The following is a 23,838-nucleotide window of genomic DNA, read 5'->3' as shown; positions in this document are numbered from 1 at the left end:
GATGTAACATGAGGAATGACTGCATATTGAAAGGATTCAACAAATAATAATAAAAAGCCAACAACAGGAGGGCAGAGGAGAACACTTCTCCCCTCCTGTGGCTCCCAGTGACCAGTATTGAGTATTCAGAGGCATCACTGCCTCTGACCATGGAGGCAGAGTGTGGCCATGGACCCTGCAAGTTCTGTTGAGGGGGATCTGGCAGCTAACTGCCCAGCGAGCTGCTGGCCAGCTTCTGCTCTGAGCAGCACCAGAGGCTAATTTCACTTTGGAGCTTTCGAAAGGGAGTGGGGAAGGAAGGCAGGGAAGTACGTGCCCAACTCAGCCAAGCCTGCCCTCCGCTCACTTCGAATCCACAGGCTCCCGGAGCGTGCTGAATTGTTGTGACAAACCTTCGCTTCCTCCTCCCCTCCCACGCCGGGAAGTCTGTCCCCATGCATTAGCCAGCGGTGAGGCAGCCGGCAGTGGCACGGCTCTGACCGAGTTACAGGAGGAAGAGAGGCCCCTCTCCGAGGAACCCAAAGCAGCCCAGAAACCGGCGCTGCTGCAGCTGCGTCCTCTGCCCTGTGACACTGGTGGCTCCTGTCCAGTGAGGTACCCAGCCACACACAGCTCAGTCCTAAGGGCAAGTCATGCCAGTCTGTGCATATTCTAGAAGGCTGCAGAGGGGGAAGCCAGAGAATGAAGCTCCCAACCATCTGCATTTCTGTTTGCAAAAAAGATAATTTTTTCTAGGCCCAATCATTTATTTATTTATTACTCGCCCTTCACTGTAAGGTCCTGGGGGTTTTTTACAGCATGAAAAACAACATTGAAAACAATTTACAGCAACTTGCAACCATACAAATAAGGTGAGTCCTAAAAACATGCACCTCATGGGTCAAATGCCAGGGGAAAGAGGGGCGTATTCAGGATTTGCTGAAAGCTGTGTAAGGAAGGTACCAGATGCACCTCTGTGGGGAGGGCGCTCCACAGCTTAGGGGCTGCCACAGAGAAGGCCCTCTCCACCTGGGCCACCACCACCCAAGCTTCTGAGGGCGAAGGCACTGCCAAATGCTTGCTGCAGTTGGGACAAGCTGAAGCTTACGAGTCATCTTCAAGGGCAGCCCCACATAGAGTATGTTGCAGTAGTCTAGCCTGGAAGTTACCAGGACATGGGGGAGGCTGACAAAGTCATGCTCCAGCACACCAAGGGGCCTGATGAGCTCCCCCCCCCCCAGTCCTTTCGACTCAGCCTTTAAGGCTTGTTCCAGACAAGCCAAGTTCACCTGCCCTACACTTCTCTGCAGGCTCTGAGCATCAACTGATTCTAGGGCCTTGCAAAGAAGTGTGCCTTTGCCCACAGCACAATCGGATTTCTCCAGACACCCCTTCCCAACCCTCCCACCTGGAGGGGACACAGTCCACCGTTCACAGCCTGGCCACAGACCTTTCTCCAACACCCCCCCCCCCCGCCGAGTGAGGAGAGAGGCCCCTCCCTGAAGGCACACAGGTTGGTCTTACCCGGCTCAGGCCCATGTGGAAGCTGCTCTTCTCCAGTTCCAGCGACTCCAGGAGCTCCTCCACAGCCTAGGAAAGGGTGGGGGAGAGAAAGACGCATCAGGCACCAGCAACCACATTAGCAGAGGGCATGCTGGGAAGTGCAGCCAATAACTGGAGACCAGCTGCAGAATGCCGGCTTTCCATGCAGTTCAAGGGCAGCTCCAGGTGTGGCTGGCAGAGGCTGCTAACCGAAACCCAGTGGAGCCCTCTGCCAGTCAGTGTAGACAACACTGGTCTGGATAGCCTAACAGTCTGGTTTTATAGAAGACAGTTTTCTGTTTTGGTTTTGTTCTTGTTTCCTTGTGTATTTTGTGTTTTTATATTCTATTTTTATTTCATGAACTGCCCTGAGATCCAAGGATGAAGGGCGGTATACAAATTTCATTAGTAATAACAATTTCGTAAAAATTGTATGCTGCTTTTTAAAAAAAAACAAGAACTGATTAAACGAGCAAAAAAGTTTGGTTATAATATACAGACAGAGCAGTGGGAACATCTGTGGACCAAGAGGTTTAAATTTACATTATGTTATGATCGTAAAGGGAACTTTTAATAAAATGATGTACCGCTGGGCATCTATTTAGAATGTATTTTGGTGTTTCAAGTGTTTGCTGGAAGGCAGCTTCTGATGTAGCTGCGCTGCTCCCCACCCCTAGACAGGCCGCACAGGACCCTGTTAGTGCCCAAAGAGTTCTGGGCCCGTTTCCTGACTGTCCATTACGCATGCAGCCGCCCCCTCTTCTCAGCTTCAATAGCCTACATACCCGCCTCTCGTCCGTGACGATGTAATTGCGCCCGTGCTTCTTGGTCAGGTGAGGGGCCAGGACGTCAAAGCGCCGCCGGAACTCCGCAAAGACCATGTGGTCGGGGTAGCCTGTGGGGAGCGCACAGAAGCAGAGAAGGGCATTAATGGAGCATGGCTGGAATGGGGAGAAGAGCACGGGGCAGGGAAAATGATACTAGAACTCAGGGTCCTCCAGTGGAGAGGAATGTATGAAGATCCGGGACTATACAAAATAAACGTCTCCCCATAGTGCATTGTTAACCTATGGAACTCCCTCCCACAGGAGGCAGCGACGGCAACCAACTTGGATGAGAAGATTAGAGAAATTCACAGAGGAGATGGCTATTAGTGGCTTCTAGCAGTAGGAAGAAGACAGATGCTCACAAACAGAGGACGAAGATGTCAGCATGCTGTTTGCATCTAATAGCTTGTAGACTAAGGTAAACTGCTTCTGTACATAGAGGCCCCACTATACGAATTCATGGCTGTCGGCTGTAGGTTAATCATACAAGTTTTAAAAGTACATACAGGTTTCAAAAACAGCAATTTCTCTGAAGCACAGAATAATATTCTGTTTGTGATGTGTTTGTGTGTCACAGCCGGCATCGTCTTAGAACACATCAATACATCTTTATTTATCCAGGTTTTATGGCCAATTGTTTTATGAAGTTTTTATTCTGCTGGTTTTAACTGCTGTCTGTATTATCTTACTATTTTGTTCTCAATTTTCTCTCTGGGCTCCCTTTGGAGATATTTGCATGCCATCTACTGCCCAATTACAAGTTTTGTTTTTCAAGCACAAACATGAAAAGAAGCAACAGGAATTCTCTGCCAAAAGATTCTCTTGTGGCTTCTTCAAAGACTTTGATACATACCACCAGCTTCTTTTTTAAAAAAATGTGTTAAAACATCACAAAATTAGAAATACAGAAAAGCCAACACTTTTTAAAAAATGGTTAAATGTTGTCGCCCTGCTAATAACCATATCAGCGGGAAACAACAAGCCTCCCCATCTTTCATGAAGATGCACAAAAGGAACTACAACTTCAGCGCAACACATGGAAACAAAGCCACAGGGATTTTCTGCCGAAAACATTTTCCTGCGGCTTTTTGAAAAAAGGCTTTTTCAAATATCTGAAGGGCTGTCACATGGAAGATGCAGCAAGCTTGTTTTCTGCTGCTCCAGAGGGTACGACCCGAACCGACGGGAGTCAAATTATCAATGGCTTCTAGCCATGACGACGATGCGCTGCCTCCACAACTAGAGGCAAGGATGCTTCCAAGTGCCAGTCGCTGGGGATTGCGGGAGGGCAGAGGGCTCATGTGAGGGTTGACCACAGGCCTCTGGCTGGCCGCTGTGAGAGGAGGAGGAGGAGGCTCCACTAGGTGGGCCTGATCCAGAAGGTTCTTACATTCTTTTCTTTTTTTATAGAATATTTATTGAGATTTTACAAAGACATAGATTTACAAAATACAAAAAAAACTATGAAAAGAAAAAGATAAAAAAGAAAACATACAAAAATACATAAAAAAGGAAAAATAAAAATAAAAATACAAAAAAGAATAGATAAGAATTAAAAACAAATCCATTTTTTATAACTTTAAACTCATTAGCTTGTTTCCTTGACCTCCTCACACCTCTCTTTTTGTATTCCCATTTAGATAATCAAATCAGCAAATCCTTACCCTCTTTCATTTATCTTAACTCTATATCTTAACATATTATAACTCTATGTTTTCATCCATTATCAATTCATTTTTGCATATTCTTATTAACTTTGTTGCTAATGCCACTTATTTTCAATCCAACATCATTTTAGCATTCATTAATTTTACAGTGTTTCTGAAGATAGTCTTTAAATTTCTTCCAGTCTTCTTCCACCAACTCTTCTCCCAGGTCTCGGATTCTGCCAGTCATGGTTCTTACATTCTTAAAGGAGATTCCAACTGAAATGGAGGAGGAATTTCCCAATGGCAAGAGCCGCCCGACAACGGAACGGGCTCCCTTGGAAAGTGGTGGACTCTCCTTCGCTGGAGGTGGTCATCTGTTCAGGAATTTTAAACTATTCCTCCGGCACTGCATGGGGTTGGACTAGATGACCCCTGGAGTTCCCTCCTCCCAGCTCTACAAGTCTATGATTCATTGGAGATTTTTGAACAGAGGGCAGATGGCCACCTGTCCGGGATTTTCACGTTGCGATTTCTGCATTGCAGGAGGGTTATACCAGGTGAGGTCCCTTCCAACTCGACACTTCTATTATTCTAGTATACAGAGAGAGAGAGAGAGATGCACAAAGGAGAAAACAGGCACCACCCAAACTCTTCTGCATTGCAGGGGGTTGGAATAGATGACCCTTGGAGTTCCCCTCACATCTCTACAATTCCATGATTCTGTGGCTTTAGTAAACACACGGCAGCCTACAGTGCAAACCAGAATGCACATCTCCACATTTAAAAAGGAACGTATATGCCTCTGACAGCACCAAATGCTGAGGGTCAAACACACACACACACCGACACGAAGGAAGGAGCTAGGTGGCCAGGCCTTTGCTTGCTAACTTCCCTGCAGCTCCCATTCAACCCAAAACCAGTAGACTGACAGAGGATTGGTCCGCCCCACGCTCAAATTCCAAATATGGCCATGAGGAGGGAGAGGAGGCTCCCCCTGGCATGGAAAAACTTGGCTGGCATGCTGAGATCAGCCAGGGAGTCATTTGAGACACAGAGCAGGAGAACGACCCACCCCTCCCCAAAGGCCTCGCTATAAGACGGCGCTCAGCGTGTCAATTGCCATCTTTGGTTGTGCAGCAGCTCTCTGGGATGGGGGGAGAAGCTCCAGCCCGCAAGGTGTGGCGGCGTTTGATGACACGCAACACCCCCAGAACTGAGCCTTGCAGGAGGCAGCCGTCCAGGGGTGCAGAGCTTGTTTAGAAACAGAACGACATTCGCAAGCGGCACCTCAGCAAACTTCTCATCTCGCAGTTAAGAGTCTAAACACTGGATTAGGGCTCGGATCTCCAGGGGAGATAAAAGCTTGAGTGCGCAAGAAAAACAAACGGTTCCCCAGAAGCGGGGAGGGAAGAGCAATGGGAAGATGCCTTACACTAGGCCAGATGTGTTCATCTAAGCCCTGTGTTGCCTACTCTGACCGGCAGTGACTCTCCGGGGGAGCTCAGGCAGAGAGAGAGGGGACATGCTCTCTTGCAGCTGGGGCAGGGGAAGGGGCCCGGTTGTGCTGCTGCAGATGCACTAAGTTTTAAAACTACAGTGGTACCTGGGTTTAAGAACAGCCCTGTTTACGAACTACAGTGGTACCTCGGGTTAAGAACTTAATTTGTTCCAGAGGTCCATTCTAAACCTGAAACTGTTCTTTTTTTAAAAAAAAAATAATAATATTTATTAAAGTTACAAAGAATTACAAAAATAAAAATGAAAAGAAAACAGAAAATACAAAATACAAAGAAAAATAAAAACAATTAAAAACAAATCAATCTTTCCATATCTTATCTTTCATTTACTTGTTTCCCTGACCTCCTCACACCTCCCTTTTTTGTATTCTAATTCAGTTAATTATTTCAGCAAATCCTTTCCATTTTTGCTTTTATCTTAATAATTTATCTTAATATATTGTATCTTTACATTCTCACCTATTCTTAATCCAATTTCACTTAATTCTATAACATTACTGCTAAAACCACATAACTTCATTTCAGCATCCTTCTAACACTCCTTAATTTTACAATGTTTCTGTAAATAATCTTTAAATTTCCTCCAATCTTCTTCTACCGACTCTTCTCCCTGGTCTCGGATTCTGCCAGTCATTTCCGCCAGTTCTATGTTGTCCATCAACTTCATCTGCCATTCTTCCCAGGTGGGTAAATCTTGTGTCTTCCAATACTTTGCGATGAGTACTGTATTCTAAACCTGAAACTGTTCTTAACCTGAAGCACCACTTTAGCTAATGCTGTTGGGTGATTTCTGTTCTCATCCTGAAGCAAAGTTCTTAACACAAGGTAATATTTCTGGGTTAGCAGAGTCTGTAACCTGAAGCGTCTGTAACCTGAAGCGTATGTAACACGAGGGACCACTGTATTGCATTTATGAACTCCGCAAAACCAGAAGTAGTGTCCCAGTTTGCGAACTTTACCTCAGTCTAAGAATGGAAGCCAAATGGTGGAAGGGCACGGGTGGCAGGAGGCCTCATTAGGGAACGCAAGCCTTGGTTTAAGAACAGTTTCGGTTTAAGTACGAACTGTATATTGTTTACTAAAGTCAAAGCTATGTGCAAAGATTCCTTCCCACCCCACCCCACCCAAAAAAATCTCCCTTCAACTCAATGAGTGGGGGATGAGTTATGGCCTCATCTTGCATTGCAGCAGACAGACAGGAGCTGCATTCCAGACTGGTAGAGGCTCTGCAGGGAGATTCTGCAACGCGTCACTGACACAACAAAAGTGTCAATAGTGGGAGGTGTGCATTCCGCATTCTGCTTTATTAGTAGCTCTGCAATGTTTCTCCAGTGCTATTGGCATCTGGAGGGACGCTCACACAACTATTGTGCAACAGAAAATAAGCCGGTGCACTTTGGGCATTAAATGTCACAGGATTCCAGCAGTAAGGTACAGGGTGAGCGCTGGATTGGCAATGAAGCAGTATGGATGCCCCAAAACGCCTGCAGGCACAAACACCACTGAAAGCAGGATAGTGGATAATTGCCCCGATACCATCATGAACGTAAATCAGCCTGAATGCACCATTCTGAAAGACACCAGGAAGGGCCCAGGGTTGTTGCTATGATGATGATGATGATGATGATGATGATGATCATGTTAATGACCTGTCCTTCGCCGTAAGGCCCCATGGCAAGATACAGCATTAAAGCACAGTATTAAAAACCAATTACAAACAATTTACAATTATAAAGATAAGATGGGTCCTAAAAGCATACACCTCAAGTGCCAAAAGTCAGGGTAAAGAGGTGTCTCTTCCGCGATTTCCAGAAGCTGTGCAATGGTGTCAGGGCACTTCTGTGGGGACGAAGCCCCACAGCTGAGGAGCCACCACAGAAAAGGGCCTTTCCCCCTGGGCCACCCCCTCCAAGCCTCGGAGCATGAAGGAAATACCCTTCCACAAATCTCAGCACCCAAGAGGGTCTGTAGGGCTGAAAGAACGATGGTTAAGCCCTACAGACACATTCCGTTTGCACCAAGCCCTCTGAGGAAAGCCTGCAATGAAAGCGGAGGGCTGCCCCATAGCTCCCCACCCCTCCTCCCCTGCACAGCGAGTCCCTCCTTGTTGAAAGGGGTCCATCCACACTGCTTCCCCCCTCCTCCTGGCTTGGGACGCGGCACGCGCCCACCTGCACCCCCTTCCCACCCCACCCGCAGGCAGCGGGAAGTAGAATGGATTCAGCTTATTGACTGTGTACGGATTGCAATTAAATTTATGGGCAGAGATAGCGATGTTGATTCTTCAGGTCTTAATTAATCATCAGCATCATCGACCAGAGCAGCAGAGCCCCCTCCCCTCCCCCACAAGGCCATTGATCTTGGGCGCTGCGCACAAACATTGATCTTGCTTCAGAGCACTAACAACCTGGTTTTGAAATAATAAACACCAATTCCCCCACACATCTTTCGGAAGGCTGAGTGCAGGACGGCGCTTGTTCTGGGTTCTTCCCAAGGAGCGGGGCGGAGGGGGATATGGACGGAAGCTGCCACTAGTGGTTTGAGGAGCAGGAAGGCAAGAGGAATAGACTACTAGCCACAGTTCAGAGGCAAGGGAAGGCATGTTTGTCAGGGCTACAGGTTTGAAAAAGCATTTCTTTTCCAGGTGCCAAAGAACAGTTCTGCTTCCCTGTACTCCTTGCAAATCACACATTGCATTGCCCTCACCTGTGCCCTCACGCAGTCAAACCTGATTGGCTATGGTGCATCATCCAGTTTACTACATGGTCCCTGACTAATAAGAGGAAGAAACTGCAACAGCGGGGGTTGAATCAGATGGAAAAAGGAGACTACCCACAGATTTCCAAGTGCTTCTCGGGAGACAACTCCAACTGAATGCTGGAAGTGGAGAACTTTCAGGTGAGCCCCAGGTATTCTCCTTCTGCCTTTCTAATCCAAACACATGAGCATGTGGCCTACAGTGTCTTCAAATTTCCCCCAGTGCAAGGCACAGATGAATGAACTGCCCTGCAGCCCCAACAGGATGTGACTTCAGGGTATCCAGGGGGTGGAACTCACAAGAATTTCCATTTGTGCAAAGGGACTCCCCTTCTCCCCTGTGTGCCCTGCACCCTTCACAAACAGCTCCAGAGAGTAGGGAAAACCTCTAGAAGAGACTGGGGGGGGGACATGGCAGAGAGGAGAAAGGGGGAAATCCTGTGGCACAAGTAGAACATAATCCGAGCCTACTGGATCAGGCGACTGCCCCACCTAGCCCGGCATCCTGTTCTCACAGTGGCCAGCCAGATGCCCCAATCAGAAACCCTCAAGCAGGATTCGAGCACAAGAGGCCTCTCCCTGTTGGCTGTTTCCAGGGACTGGTGTTCAGAAGCATCGCTGCCTCTGACTAGGGAGGCAGTGCACAGCCATCCTGGCCAGGAGCTATTCATACCCTGCTCTTCCTTGCCCTGATGCGATGTCCACTTAGCACTCCATTGGATACAACGCAGGGACTTCATTACAGGCAGGGGCAGAGCAATGCCTCCTGCTTCCACAGCACATGCCTGCAGGTGATCACAACACAACTGCTTCGGGGGGCAGGGTACCAACCTTGGCGGTACATCCGAAGGGCATCGAGGAGCCGGGAGCCCCGGATCTGGGCCCTCAGGAGGGGTATGTCCAGCTGCATGAGGCCGGCCTCGCAGTGCTCCCCGTGCAGGTCCAGCTCGCTGGTGCTCACTCTCCGCGTGCACAGCCCTCTGGAGTCCCCGCTCCAGCTGTCCGCCTTGGGCAGGAAGCAGTGCACAAAGTGGAGCTTGGACTTCTTGAGGGTGTCGATCAGCGCGTCCTGAAGGGAAGAGGGGAAAGGGAGGGAGAATTAGTTGAGGGCGTCTGAGATGGGATGGATCAGCCCTCTCTGCAGACCCCAGGATCCAGCTAAAGGGATCTGCAGAGGGCCGTGAGTGTGCACGTGTGTGCTCTGAGTAGCCTGATCTGCTGTGGCAGGTCAGGTGGCAATCATGCCAAACTCAGCCAACCAGTAAGGGGGCAACTGCATCAGCTCTGCTGTGACAGGCCGGCTCCATCAGTCCTCCTCTCCCTCTACTGTCACCCAGAAGCACCCATTCCAGCAAGATTCCTCAGTGGGAGAGATAGGAAGCAGAAGGTTCCTTCTATCAGCTCTTGCCAAAAGCCCAGCTCCATCAGGCGCCTCTGGCCCCTGCACTGTGCCTGTTGGTCATTCTAGAAACTGTAGGTTAGAAATTGATGCTTGAGTTTTCATTTTCATTTCCCTCATCCCTCCCTCTTTCCCCTTGCATATCATGCTTTTTAGACTGTAAGCCTGCAGGGGCAGGGGCCGTCTTGTTTTACCTGGCTGCATGTAAGCTGCTCTGGGAGCCGTTTTGGCTGAAGAGCAGGATACCAATGCTCTAAGTAAGTAAATAAATGACAGGCACAAGTGCTTGCAAAGGCAGAGGAAAGGCCCTTTTGATCCTGCGCTAGGAAAGGAGCATCTCCTCTGCCAATGCAGCTGTGAGCTCCCTCCTAGCAACAGATGCTTCCATGGGACTGGGCTGCCTCAAAACAAGCAGGCGGTCAGATACTGAGGCAAGCAGGCCCTGCAGGGAAGAAGTGGTCCCCGCCAACCTCTACCAAAAAGGCTCGTCTTCATTCTCTCAGCGTTTTCAAGGCCAGCCCAGTACTGGGCCACACTAAAAACCACGCAGTGCTTCCTTCTGGTCAGCCACAGGGCCAGCTACGGGGACTCACCACTTGCAGCTTGATCTGGATGCAGACTGACTTCTTCTTCACGGCTGCCACGCCCGTGGTGAAGGTCTTCCGCATGCTTGTGGCCCTGCGCAAAGCCAGCTGAGAGCCTCCTTCCAGGCCAGCGATGGACCCAGACAGCACCATTCCTGTTCCAGCTCGGCCTGCGAAGAGGCTGCTGATTATTTTCCTGAGGAAGCAGGAAGAAGAGGGAATCAGCACCACGGCCAGATGGAGGAGTGGACGCAACAGCAGGAGCAGCTAGCAGCCCAACTCTCTTCAAGGCTGTTGGGATGAAGCTGCTTTGGGGAAGGGGACTCCAGGCTGCACCGATTGTCCTTCCAACCAGCAGAGGGAGCACTAGATAATCAGGGACACCCCCCCCCACTTCGGGTTAGGCGAGGAAAGGAAAGGGAAATAAGACCTGCTCTGGGGAAAGAGAGGGGCAAGAGTAGCTTGGGGCCAGCATCTTCATGAAGATACCAGCATGGGGTTAAACACATACACAGACACGCGGTGATGAATGAAACAAGCACTTCTTCTTAGACTGGGACAGACTCCCTACCTGAAACCCAGTCGCTGCCAGTCAGTGTGGACAATACTGAGCCAAACAGACCAAAGTAAATGATTCTGCAAAGGGCAGCTTCCTATACAGTGGTACCTCTGGATACGCACAACTCCGGTTGCATATCCTTCAGGAAGTGAATGTGGCAAAGTATTTTTCTGAGTTTCACTGCACACGCATGTACAGAAGCGGTCTACCGCCATGCGCACATGCACAGAAGTGGTCCCTCCGGTTGCGGAAACATCGGGATCTCCGGAACGGATCCCGTCCACAACCAGAGATACCACTGTATTCATCAGCATGACAACACCTTGCTTTATTTTTATGATAAGGCCAGAGCTCAGCGGCAGAGCCCCTGCACTGTAAGCGTAAGGTCCCAGGTTCAATCCAAGGCATCTCCAGGTAGAGCTGGCACAGAGCCCTACCTGAAATTCAGGGGAGCTGCTGCCTAAACCTAACCCCTAACCCCAACTCTAACCGGTCAGGACAATATTGAGCTAGATGGATCAAGTGCACTTTCCTATGTTCCTAAGAGGCACAGGCATACAGCATCCTGCTTCCCCAGTGGACAGGTGTGTTAAATAAAACAGAGGTTTGGCTTTGCCATAACTGCAACCCTTTCATACCTGATTTGGGGAGGAGAGAGAAAGCACTACTGTCTCATAACAAATGTAGCTGATCTGTACAAAAGACTTTACAAGCTGAAAAATGAGACAATGCACATACTTTTGTAAACCAAGAAAATCTTTAATAAAAACTATTATATTTTTTTAAAGGTGAGAGGAGGGAAGGAGGAAGGGAGAGGAGGGGTGACACAGAGAGAGCAAAGGAGAGAGAGAGGGAGAGAGAGAGGATAATGTGCTTGCAACTTACTTCTGAGACTCCTGCAGGAGAGTCAAAGTGTTCTGGGATGCAGGATTCTGCCTGACATAGTTCAGCCAGCCAGTGGTGTCATATTCCACCCAGTTGGTACCATAGCTGTGCCCCAGGAAGAAGTGTCGTGGCCTACTGCTTCGGAGCAGCGGGTTGTGCCCTGCAAAGAGAGAAGGCAAGGCACAAACTGTCAAGCAGACTGCTCCTCACTCACATCTGGCCTGCTTGGGTATGCCCAAAATCAGACACTGCTGTAGGTCCAGGACTCAGAGAGGGCTCTGCCCAACACCCCGCACTAAATGTAGGCTTAAGGGCGCTTGCTTCAGACTAGGTGGTGGTGGTTTGTGTTTTTTTTGTGGGTGCCCTCTGCATTAATATTAATTTGATTTATTACCCACCCTTCACCCTAAGTCCCAGGGTGGGGTGACTGTTAGGATATTTCCGTATCTACGGGAGATCGATGGATCGTCCGGAGGCGACGTGGAACCATGATGGACTCTGTCTCCCTGGCAGTATCCCAACAGTGACAACAATTTGCAACATGGCATGAAAACCAGTTTTAAAGCAAACTGCAGGGCAATGTTGCAATAACAGGGCAGTGGTGGTGGATTTATACTGGGCTGTCTGCACATCATTCCTCTTTTGTTAGTTGTTCTGTGATGCTTCCCCAATGTGACGGCGTAATTGCTGCCTAGAGAGGCATTTGCACAACTACGGCGCATCAAAAGCTGACAATGAAAAATAAACCAGCACATTTGTGAATTAAAAGTTGCCGTATTTCAGCAGGAAGTTACAGGGCTGAAACAAAGCAGTACGTCCATCCCAAAGCTTTCCAACTCTACAATTCTATGATTCACAGGAGCAAAGAGAATTATAAACGGGATGGCATAGTACTGCTTTGATGCCACCAGGAGCACAAATAACCATGAATGCATGATAAAAGGGGCATCTGGAGGGGCTCCAAAATAAAACAGGCAAATGGCCATGAGAAGCACTTTAAGTACCTAAGAAGAGCCTGCTGGGTCAGGCCAAGGGCCCATCTGGTCCAGCCCCCTCTTCTCACAGGGGCCAATCAGTTGTCACAATGGGAAACCCACAACCAGGACCTGAGCACAAGAGCCCTCTCCCCTCCTGTGGTTTCCAGCAACTGGGACTCAGAAGCATCACTGCCTCTAACTGTGGAGGCAGAGCGGAGCTATCCTGGCTAGCAGCCACTGAGAGCCTTCTCCTCCTCCATGAACTTGTCCCATCCTCTTCTCAAGCCATCTAGGTTGGTGGCCACCGATGCCTCCTGGTAGGAGCACGTTCCATAGTTCAACTAGGCAATGCGTGAAGAAGGACTTTGTTTTACCTGTCCTGAATCTTCCTACTTTTGAGGGGGGGGGTGCGGTGCTCATATGGAAGAAGGCATTTCCTGAGACAGTCGGCAGAATTTCACCCCTTTACAGCCCTTGTTTTAAATTATTTTTCATAGAATCATAACACTGTAGAATTGGAAGGGACTTCAAGGGTCATCTAGGCCAACCCCCAGCGATGCAGGAAGCTAAGGCCAGCCCTCCTTGCGCCTTACCTTTCTTGTCTCCGTCCTGTGGGCCGTAGTAGGTGAACAGCCGCTCCAGCAAAGTGTCCTCGTTGCCTCCGGGCTGCAGCGACTCCTCCTCCAGCAACCACAGCAGGCCGCGGGCCTCGTCGGTCCGGGCCAGGGAGCGGACCTGCAGGTAGGAGCCGCCCAAGACCCCCCGCTGTGTTATTAGGGTCTGTAACCTCCACCAAGAAAGCTGGGTGTGGTAGGACAGGGAGGGAGGCAAGGAGGCGGGGAGCATCTTGCCCGAGAGGGGCTGCCCCATTCCTGGGGGCAGCACTGTGTACTGCTAGCCATGCGTGCACACACACACACCCTGGGTATCCTCCTCCCCTTGCGTAAGCTGCACACATTGCCACAAGCCTGCCTGGGAAAGCCCAGCCCTAGGAGCAATGAAGTGGTGAAAGCCGGGGGCAGGCGGGGGCAGCCTTGTGCTCGGCTCTAGCTTTAAAAACAAATACTTTGCCCAGGAAGAATCAATACTTAATACCAGAGACAGGAGAAACACACATTGTCTAGTAAAATGTTCCCGCACAAGACGTTTACTCGGTAGAAATTCAATCTGGAGGCTTAAGCAGCAAAATTACTCCCTGCAACTCAGCAGGGAGCAATTGGAGGAGCAGCTGCTCTCAACACACACACACACACACACACACACAGGCTTCAGTGCTGCAGCAGCTGCCACCCTGGGTACCTGAAGTTGCCAAACTCAGGAGAAAAGGGGAAGGGCCATCGCTTAGTGAGAGGGGGACCCTGCTTGGCATGCAGGATCCCAGGTTTGACTCGTGATGGGTGGAAATGTCCCCCTGCCTGAAACCCTGGAGAGACATAGCAGATGCTACTGAGCTAGAAGAACTGGTGGTCTGATTGAGCATAAGGTAACATCCTATGTTCAGGATGCGGGTGGCGCTGTGGGTCAAACCACAGAGCCTAGGGCTTGCCGATCAGAAGGTCGGCAGTTCAAATCCCCGTGACAGGGTGAGCTCCCGTTGCTCAGTCCCTGCTCCTGCCCACCTAGCAGTTCAAAAGCACATCAAAGTGCAAGTAGATCAATAGGTACCGCTCCGGCGGGAAGGTCAACAGCGTTTCCGTGCGCTGCTCTGGTTCGCCAGAAGCAGCTTAGCCATGCTGGCCACATGACCCGGAAGCTGTACGCCAGCTCCCTCAGCCAGTAAAGCGAGATGAGCGCCGCAACCCCAGAGTCGGCCATGACTGGACCTAATGGTCAGGGGTCCCTTTACTTCCTATGTTCATAAGAAGAGCCTGCTGGATCAGGCCAAACGGGGACCACCTGGTCCAGCACCTTGTTCTCACAGGCCTCAAAGGGAAGCCTGAGAGCAGGACCCGGGTGCAAGAGCACTCTTCGCTCCTGTAGTTTCCAACAATTGGTATTCAGAAGCATTGCTGTCTCCATTCATGGAGGCAGAGCATAGCCACCATGAATAGTAGCCATTGATACCTTTCCCCTCGAAGAATTTGTGGAGTCCTCTTTCAAAGCCATCCAAGTCGGCGGCCATCTCTGCCCCCGTTGCAGCAAGCAGCATAGCCTGACTACGTGCTGCACGAAGGACTTTCTCTTATCTGTCTATTTCAGTTCCTAAAGCAGAATCTAGATGGCAAAGCATCGCATCCAAATTAAGAAAATCCATGCATTCTGATTTCGTTTTTAAGAAGGGGTGGGTGGGGAGAATCTTCGAACAGGAGCTGGCAGTGGCAATTCAGGACGGCCCTCCTGGGAATTGCAAGGCACAAGCGTGGAAATTTCTGAGCCAGGCATGGACCTCGGCATCCCAAGATGCTTTGGTTTTTAATTGAAAGGGGAGAGGCGGAGAGATCTCTCGCCTCCGTGGCTGATGAGTTAAGACTGGCGGGTGGAGGGAGGGAGGGAGAGAATGGGCAGTTCTTAGTGAAATCCCAGGTGCTGGCAGAGAAACCAGCAAAACTTTTGGTTTGAAGAGGCACAGAGTTGTCATGCTCTGCACTGCTTATATTCCACCCCTAAGAGAGGGAGGGAAAGAGCGGGAGAGAGTGCCTTAAAGCAGGAGTGGGCAGAGGAGAGATCAGGACCTACTGGTTTGTCTCTGGGCAATCTGCAGTAGCTCTCTCTTCCTTGCTGGCTCCTGGCCTATAAAACAGGATACTGTTCCTGAGCCAGGCTCATGAATCCCTTAGGAACATAGGAAGCTGATGTATACTGAGTCAGACCATTGGTCCATCCAGCTCACTACTGTCTACAATAATAATAACGTCTGGCAATAACCTATTAAACATTAAAAGCTTCCCTAAACAGGACTGCCTTCAGATGTCTTCTAAAAGTTCGGTAGTCGTTTTTTTCTTTGACATCTGGTGGGAGGGTGTTCCACAGGACGGGTGCCACTACCGAGAAGGCCCTCTGCCTGGTTCCCTGTAACTTGGCTTCTCACAGCGAGGGAACCGCCAGAAGGCCCTCGGTGCTGGACCTCAGTGTCCGGGCAGAACGATGGTGGCTCTCCAAGGGTTTCAGAAAGGGGACATTCCCGGACCCAGCTAAAGATGACAAGGACCTGGGATCTGCTGCATGCAAAGCAGGAGCCTTGCCAGACACGCTGGTGTCCCTCCTCTAAAACGAAGTAAGATTAAGGGCTGACTGAAGTAGGAGCAGAGGAAGCTGCCTCCTACTGAGCCACGCCATGGAGCCACCTTGCTTGGCTTTGTCTACAATGACTGGCAGCAACTCAGCCCTACCAGGAGATGCCATTGGGGATTGGACTGGACCCGGGTGCCTTTGACGAGGGACTGGGTGTAGCTCCACTGTTGAGTTTTATTGCTGCATGTTGGGCTCTTTCATCCCCGTCCACAGCAAGGAGAGGCCGCCCCTCTTCCAGACCGCCTCACGCTGATCTATTTCAATTGCCAATATTACTGTTGCCGTTTTCAATAATTTTAGTGTTCAGTGATTTGCAAGTAGCAGGGTTTGTGTGTTTTCATCTTAACGATTTATTTGTTATTTTAAAAAAACATTATCTCTTGAACTTGCCAGGAGTGCTTAGGGACCAAGAATGGTAGGAAATCAATTTGGAAATAATAATAATAATAAGGATCTGAGCAGTGGGAGAAGGAAGGTGGGTCCGTGACCCCAGCCCTCCTGGGAGAGTCATGGTGGAGTGGTTTCAAAAGCAGCCCCACCTTTTGCAAGTGTGCGTGGAAAGCTCCTTTGTTTGCAAGTAACTCACGGGCAAGAGGATAAGTGAAGTGGGGGGGACACATCCCTCCCGGCCTCCTAATGCGGCACAAACTGACGAAATTCATCAGCCGCACTGCTGTGTGCTAACAGGCCCCTCCATTAGGATGACAAGCGGCAGCAGGGGCTTTCAAGCCTCGCCGCCTCCCCACTCCTTTATTGGCTCAGATGCAAACGGAAAAGGAAAATTATGGGCGCACGGGACAAGCGGGAGAGCAACAGCGGCTTCCTTCGCTTCCACTGCTCCCCGCCTAACAAAGCTCCCTCCTCAGGTCGCTGGAGAGGGAGGGAGACCCTGCAGAGCTGCAAGTCCCATTGCACTGTCTATGTTTTATTGTTGTAAGCTGCTTTGACATCTACATGGTGAAAAGCTGGGTACCAATTTCAAATAACACCAAAGCAACATTCGCAAGAGCCCATGAGGAGCCTGCTGGGTCAGGCCAAAGGGGGCCCATCGAGCCCCCAAACCCCATAAAATCTCTCTTCCATCCTAAAGGCCAGTGTGGGGCAAAGAAGACCAGTGACACCCTGACGCCAGGAGAGGGGGCTTCCAAAGCTCCGCAGGAGAGCAGCTGCAAAAGTCACCAGGTTCAAACCCTGAGACGTCGCATTGAAAGGATCCAAGTAGAAGGCATTGGGGAGCTGCTGCCAGTCAAAGCGGACAATGCTGGGCTAGACTGACAGCCTGACCTTGCATAAGGCAGCTGCCCGTGACCCCAAATCAGATGCCTCAGCAGCAGGTGTGCTTAACGCTGGAACAGTTCCGATCACATAAGGGGGGGATGCTTCCCCACACCCTCTCAGCGAAAGCAGGGAGGCCCTCCCCTCATGTACCACTTGCTACACACACACAGCCATTCTCCTTAAATGTTTTTGCCCCACACCAAAGTTGCTTTCAGTCACAGGAGCTTGGCTGCTGAGAAATGCGCTTGGAGAGAGAAACTGCAGAGGGTAAGTGGAGAAGGGGGAGCAATGGGGTAGACTCTGCACCTCTCACACCCATGCACCCATTCCATCCCCCCATGCGTGACGCCTGCGCTGCAACTCCCCAGCCCCCCTCTCTCTCACACAAACACACACAGCGAGTTCATAGCCCCCTTCATCCAGTCAGATCTGCCTAGATCAGAGCGAAGCCCTAACTAACCCTGACAGCCGTCTCCCTACCTGGAGCCAGCGCTTTCTCCTCGTTAGCGTTGGCTAATTGGAAGGATAAATGCTCTGCCAAGGTTGTAGCTCCCAGTCAGGAAGCCGGTTCCCTCAGTGGCAGCTGTCAGGCTAGGAGGTTTGAAATGCCCCCCACCCCCTTTCTCGCCCTCCCCGTCCTCCCCTCCCCAACATGCTCTGGGCACAGCACCCCCTGGCTAACAGCAGGGAAAAACGAGGGCTTGGATCCATGCTGGGGAAGGCACTGAAGGGGTCCATGGAATGACCCGGTTGTCCCCACTGGGCAAAGCCTTGCAAGCAGACCTCTGGGGTCACCAGGAGTGAAGCACCCCAGGTGACCAAAACCCACCTAGTCCGACTCCAGAAGCAGGAACAGCCACCTCAACCACCACTCATGGTTGAAACCCAGAGAATGTGTGTATGCTGCAAGCTGAGAAGCTGCAGGGAAGGGTGTTATAGCAGAACGATGGCTCCAGAAGGCTTAAGTTAGGGGAGCCAAGATAACGGGTCAAGGTCTCAAGAAAGCTACACAGTGTCCCCATGCAGGAAATATGCAGGGTGAAAGGAAAGCTGGAGGGTTGTTGCCACCATGCCCAGCTCCTGGATGCCCTGGCTGCTTTTGTGCCCAGGAGGCAGGACTAGACAGGGCTTTGGTCTGACCCAGCAAGGCAAGGCTTGGTTTCTTTAGCCACAGACTGCAAGGGAACCCATTGGAAGCCTCCAAACCAAGCAGCAGAAACCACCTGCATCCCACTGTCAAGCCAGTCAGACTGGCATGAGTTCCTTCCGGCCTTGAGGATAAGGCCACGTTCACACCACACATTGGAAATACATGGAATTCTGGGAACTGTAGTAAGAATGTAAGTGCAGCCTGGTGGATCAGGCTCATGCCCCATCAAGTCCAGTGTCCTGCTCTCACACTGGCCAAACAGGTGCCTGAAGGAAACCTGCAAGCGAGACCCAAGCCCCTGCGGCTTCCAGCAAGCGGCGTTCAGACTAGTTTAGTCCTCGCAGAGAAACAATTCCTAGCATCCTTTGCAAACTACAGTTTCCAGGATTCTTGCGACAGGGTGCTTTAAAACAGTGTGGAATTGATCTAAATCCTCTCGTCCGCACACTCACATGCTTCCATTTGTTTCTGCCCCAGGTTTCCCTGAAGCTGTGCCCAGACTGCCCAAGCCTTGCCTTTTACACACCCCAGGTCTGAGAGGCATGCTTGCAAGGGACATATCCCAGTCCAAAATTGAGCAAAAAAAGAGAGAGAGCCCTCTTTCTCTCTCGCCCACACACACACTCCCTGGCTGGCTGTGTTATGAGAGAGAAAGCCTCTGTGGCTCAGACTGCAGGCAGGAAGTTGTCTTGAACCCCACCACCTGCATGCATCTGCCCCACCCAGCAGCATCACAAAAAAGAACCACCTGCAGCCAAGCGGCTGCCCTGTTTGAGGGCAGGCAGAGGACCAGATGCAGGGAGAGGGGGCAGGAGGAGGGATGGAGCAGGAACGGGCAGCGTCGGTAGCAGCAGGGGTGGCAGCCATCCCCCATGAAGAGCCCTCACATGCAGCTTACCAGTGCCTGGTGGGACGCTTGGTCTACTGTGGCTATAGACCCAGATGTATTAGGCTCTAAGGCATCTAAGGAAAGGTCTATGTTTTCCTAGAGAAGGACGGACAGAGGAGGCGTGATTAGTGGCCCGTGGGGCTACAGATTACAGTTAAAAAGGCAATCAGAGACAGAGAAAGAAAGAGAGGAGGGGACGGGTTTGTTGATATGGAGAGAAGTGGTCAGTGCATTAGTTGGAACAGAATCTATGGGGGCAAAGTCACACACACAGCAGGGGGTTCCCTGGATAGCCCTGTGGTGTGTGAACACCACCCCTTCTCCCACCCCCACCAAATCCTGTTGCCTAAAGAGCTTGTGCCAGACTGGCAATCCATGCACTGCAAGGGAGAAGAAATCTCCTTGTGTGTTGGAGGAGGGGGTTGTCAATATCCCCACCGCCCCCCTGCCACCCACCCTGTGCGCAACGCAGGGCTTATCCAGCAGCAACAGCACCTGGAATCCTGCATTAATGTTTTTAAACAATTAAATTAAAAGGAAGTTCCTGGTTCTGAAGGACAGCCAAGAGAAACTTTGAGAGACATCAACCCTGATCTCACCACCATCACCAACCCCAAGCCATCCCACTCAAACAAACTCCGGATTTAATCCAGGTGTCTGAAAGGACAGCTCAGCGGATCAGAATAACAAAAACAAACAAACCCCAAAACAGTTTGGTTTTGCCTCTGTAAAGAAAAAAGGTCACGTTCAGGCTGCAACATTTCCTGGATTCCTGGGTCTCAGAAATGCAACTGGCTAGTCTCCCCTGCAGGGTGGCATTTCTGATTTTGGCCACTCCTTGTGCTGTGCTAGCTGTTCTCTTGCAGTGCACAAATTTGGGAGAACGGCTGCGTATTGCACCCCAGGCATGATAGTGGCAACGTCACCACAGAAGAGAAGGGTGCAGGGTTGAGGTTTTGCAGCCAGATGCAGAAAGCATTCTACTGCGTTAATGCAGGCCAAAGGTTTAAGGAAACGTGTGGGGAAACTTTGGCCCTCCAGAGGCTGCTGAACCACAGCTCCCATCATCCCTTGCTGGAGCTGATGGGAGTTGTAGTTCAGCTCCACCTGGAGTGCCACAGGCTTCCCACACCTGGTTGAGGGGACGGGAGAGGAGTCACAGTATCATAAAATTCTAGAGTTGGGTGGGAACCCCCCCACTCCAAGAAGTCATCTTATCCAACCCCCTGCAATGCAGCAGTCACAGCTAAAGAATTTCTGACAGATGGCCATCCGACCTCAAGGGGGCAAGAGGGAGAGAGGGAGGCAACTCATGAAATCCCCTGCTCCTAGGAGGTGGCAGATCAGATGCTACTGATTAGGGTTAATAAGAGGGGGATCTAAAATGAGCCTCCTCCCTCGTTGGTTTCAATCAGCAGCTGAATTAGAAAGTGGTGCAGAAAAGGGATTAAGGCAGATGATAGACGGGGGTATCTTGGCACAGTACCTGGGCACCCCACCCTTTCCACCTGGGAACTGACTCAGGCACTGCCTGCTGCTTGAGCGTTAGGGACTGGGGTGGGAGCTACGAGCCCCTTTCCCCCAAACCAGACGATACCTCCTTGTATCTCTCCAGCTCCTGCACGAAAGTGCGCTCGTGGAAGAGGGTCTGCAGCCGCTCCTGGGCATAGTTGTGGCACAGCTCTTCAAACGTGGCCCCGCGGCTCTGGCCAGCCATCTCGGGGTTCTGGAAGCCGGGGGTGTCCACAATCATCATGGAACACAAGGACCGCTGGCTGGACTTGAGGGCCCTCAGCAGATAAAGGAGGAAAAGTGGGGTTAGAGGATTCTTTTTCCTGCAGGGTGGAGAGGGCTTTAGGCCCCCAAGTATTAAAAATGCAGGGGTTAGCACTGGTCTCCACAGCCCTGGACTGGCCAGCAGTATGGCTGTAAATGTGCCATACATTTAAAGCACTGGCCTGATCCAGAAGGGCTCTTAACAGATTAGCCCCAGAGAAAGAAGTGCTCCTTTCCAGAGACTCCTAATTCAGTCTTTGCTTCTCCATATGCAGCTGTGACCTCTGCTGCCTTGGCGAAAAAGGAAGCCACCCCAATTCCGTGATTTCTGGGGTTGCTTAGAGATCTGCCCTGGTTGCTGATCTGCTACCATGCCAAAAGTTCAAAGTGCTGCTATTAGTATATTAAACCCATAACTGGTCCCCAGCAGTTCAGCGGGTTGCTGATCTGCTTTGATCAGCGAAACTATCACTGCTACCGGTGCCAGACAATACCTGTTCTGCATTTTTAAGAACCCAATTGCAGCACCTACACTTTGCAATTCCCTGCCTATCGATATCAAGTAAGTGCCTTCGCTGTACTCTTTGCAGTGCCTGCTAAGAACATTCCTGTTTTGCCAAGCCTGTCCAGGTGCTCAGAAAGGCAATGTGCATTTTAACCTGTTTTAGTATTTTAACTTTCTGCATGCCTTCCAACTATCGTTTATGAAAGGGATGGATGGATGACCCTTTGAGTCTCTTCCAACTCTACAGTTCCAAGATTCAACTTGGTGGCCACGTAATGCTGGCTACCTGGGCCAGCCCAAGGAACAGGGAGCCCTGCTGCCCTCGGCTCTGCAGAAGCAGCCTTGCAAAGCAGGGATGGAGAAGTTCTGTCAGATGGGGGGGAAAGCTTTTCCTCTCCTCGTTAGCTCAGCTAATGCACTTGAGGTCTGAAAAGGTCGGGCGCATTGATGGAGCTTGCTAAGGATTAGCCAACAGGAGGGGGAAAGAAAGAGGAGGAGGAGGAGGAGGAGGAGGGCTTTTTAACTTGGGTGAAGCCAGGGATGGGTGAATCTGGCCATTTTGGTTTATCCTTTTTTTTACAGCCTAATGTTCTGTTCTCCACATTGGTTTGCAATTTATTTAAGGACCCCATGAAAAGTCATCAAGCATTTTAGTGCGGGTTTCTCCTAACACACACATTTATGTATGCAGCTTCCCTTAACATCCACGCTTTTGCAAAGCCATGTCCCCTCATGTAATGTGTTTTTGCATGGTCTTTTCACTTACATATGCATTTTTTACTTTTTCTTATTTCACAACATTTATATGCCGCTTGACGGTAAAGGGAAAAAAGTATCTCAAAACTATTTACAAAAACAATAAAACTGTTTGTTAAAATAGTTTAAAACAACTATTTAAAACTGTTAAAAAATAAATAAATCAACTATAAGCTAAAAACCAGATGACATGACAACATAGTCTGGACAGGCATTGTGAAAACGAAAATGTTTAAAGCAGGTACTAGTGGGCATTGGGAAGGCCTTCGGTCCTTGCAACTGTTTCATCAGGACAAGACCTCCTAGAAGGACCACTAGGCCTGAGCTGTGGCTTCTTTTCTTGAATAAACATTTAACTGCTCTGGCCTCGAGTGATTTATTGCTTGTGCATTTTTGTACACAAAGGAACACAGGAAGCTGCTTTCCACTGTATCCTCTGGTTTCTCTGCAGGAAGCTGCCTGAAACTGAGTCAGACCATGAGTCCATCTAACTCAGTATTGTCTACACTGACTGGCAGCAGCTCTCCAAGGTTTTAGGCAAGGATCTTTCCCAGCTCCATCTGGAGATGTTACTAGGGACAGAGCCTGGGACTTTCTGCATGCAAGGCAGGTAGGTGGCCTCCCACGGAGCCAGAATTTGCACTGCAAAGTCTGGAGAATGGCTATGTTTCAAAATATGGCTGCATTCTGATCCACGCATAGATTTGGAAGGTGCAGGTTTGCTGGGTCCGCCTCTGAAAGCAAGCTGAATCCTCTGCCTCCCCCATCTCTAGAAAGACCCACCGCTGGCACTTCCATACCTGTTGAGGAGTGAGATGAGCAGCGTGAAGAGTTCAGAGTACAGGCCTGAGGCGAGGGCCTCCAAGCACTCCAGAGCAGTTGTCTTTGGGCCTGGGGGAGCGAGAGACAAGAGAGACCACCAGTGAGGAGGAAAGGATAAAATGATGCATGATACAGAGAAAGTGGATAGAAAAAAAAGCTTTTCTTTCTTTCTTTTTCACTAGCACTCAGGGAGTGATCATTTTATGATATTATGGCAGTGGACAAAGCTGTTATTGTAACTTTTGAATAATTGTTTATTAATTTTTTTAAAAATACAGAACTCGTTCAATGAAGCTGAATGCTGGAAGATTCAGGGCAGCTAAAAGAAAGGCCTTCTTTTGAACTACGGAACGCCTTGCCAAATGAGACAGCAATGGCCCACATGATAAATGGCTTTAAAAGAGGATGAGACAAATTCATGGAGGAGAATAAGGCTGCCAATAAGGCTAGCCCTGACGGCTATGTTCTCTCTCCACTCTCTGCAGCAATACGCCTCTGAATGCCAGTTGCAGGAGGGGAGAGTGTGGCTCTTGCGCTCCAGCCCTGCTTTTACAGATTTCCCACTGGGGCACCTGGCCAACCACTCTGAGAACAGGAGGCTGGACTAGAGGGGCCACTGGCCTCATCCAGCAGCCAGGCTCTGCTCATGTTCTTTTGTTTTTAATTCATCCCCCCCAAAACAATACCTTGTGTGATGAGTGAAAATGGGGGTACATGCATTTTTTTTAAAAGCCCAGAATACTTTTTGTTGGGATT

General features: G+C 50.1%; 1 protein-coding gene across 17 annotated transcripts in view; it reads right to left on the bottom strand.

Moving 5' to 3' along the window:
- MYO18A (myosin XVIIIA) overlaps positions 1-23,838 on the bottom strand; it is a gene marked incomplete at its 5' end in the record, with an annotated part of 144,832 nt that overhangs the window by 47,736 nt on the left and 73,258 nt on the right. For 16 of the 17 annotated variants that reach the window (XM_081890109.1, XM_081890120.1, XM_081890118.1 and 13 more), the window contains 9 exons: positions 1,504-1,569; positions 2,307-2,416; positions 9,103-9,340; positions 10,264-10,450; positions 11,699-11,858; positions 13,269-13,410; positions 19,233-19,319; positions 20,821-21,013; positions 23,061-23,151. In XM_081890109.1, coding sequence (XP_081746235.1) covers positions 1,504-1,569; positions 2,307-2,416; positions 9,103-9,340; positions 10,264-10,450; positions 11,699-11,858; positions 13,269-13,410; positions 19,233-19,319; positions 20,821-21,013; positions 23,061-23,151 — 1,274 coding nt within the window. The remainder of the gene's footprint in view (positions 1-1,503; positions 1,570-2,306; positions 2,417-9,102; positions 9,341-10,263; positions 10,451-11,698; positions 11,859-13,268; positions 13,411-19,232; positions 19,320-20,820; positions 21,014-23,060; positions 23,152-23,838) is intronic. The other variant, XM_081890124.1, reaches the window with a different exon arrangement.

Source organism: Podarcis melisellensis (genome assembly GCF_964234715.1).
Source record: "Podarcis melisellensis genome assembly, chromosome: 15".
Lineage (NCBI taxonomy): Eukaryota > Metazoa > Chordata > Lepidosauria > Squamata > Lacertidae > Podarcis > Podarcis melisellensis.
The sequence above is the reverse complement of the archived record's forward strand: the minus strand, read 5'-3'. Positions and strand labels throughout refer to the sequence as shown.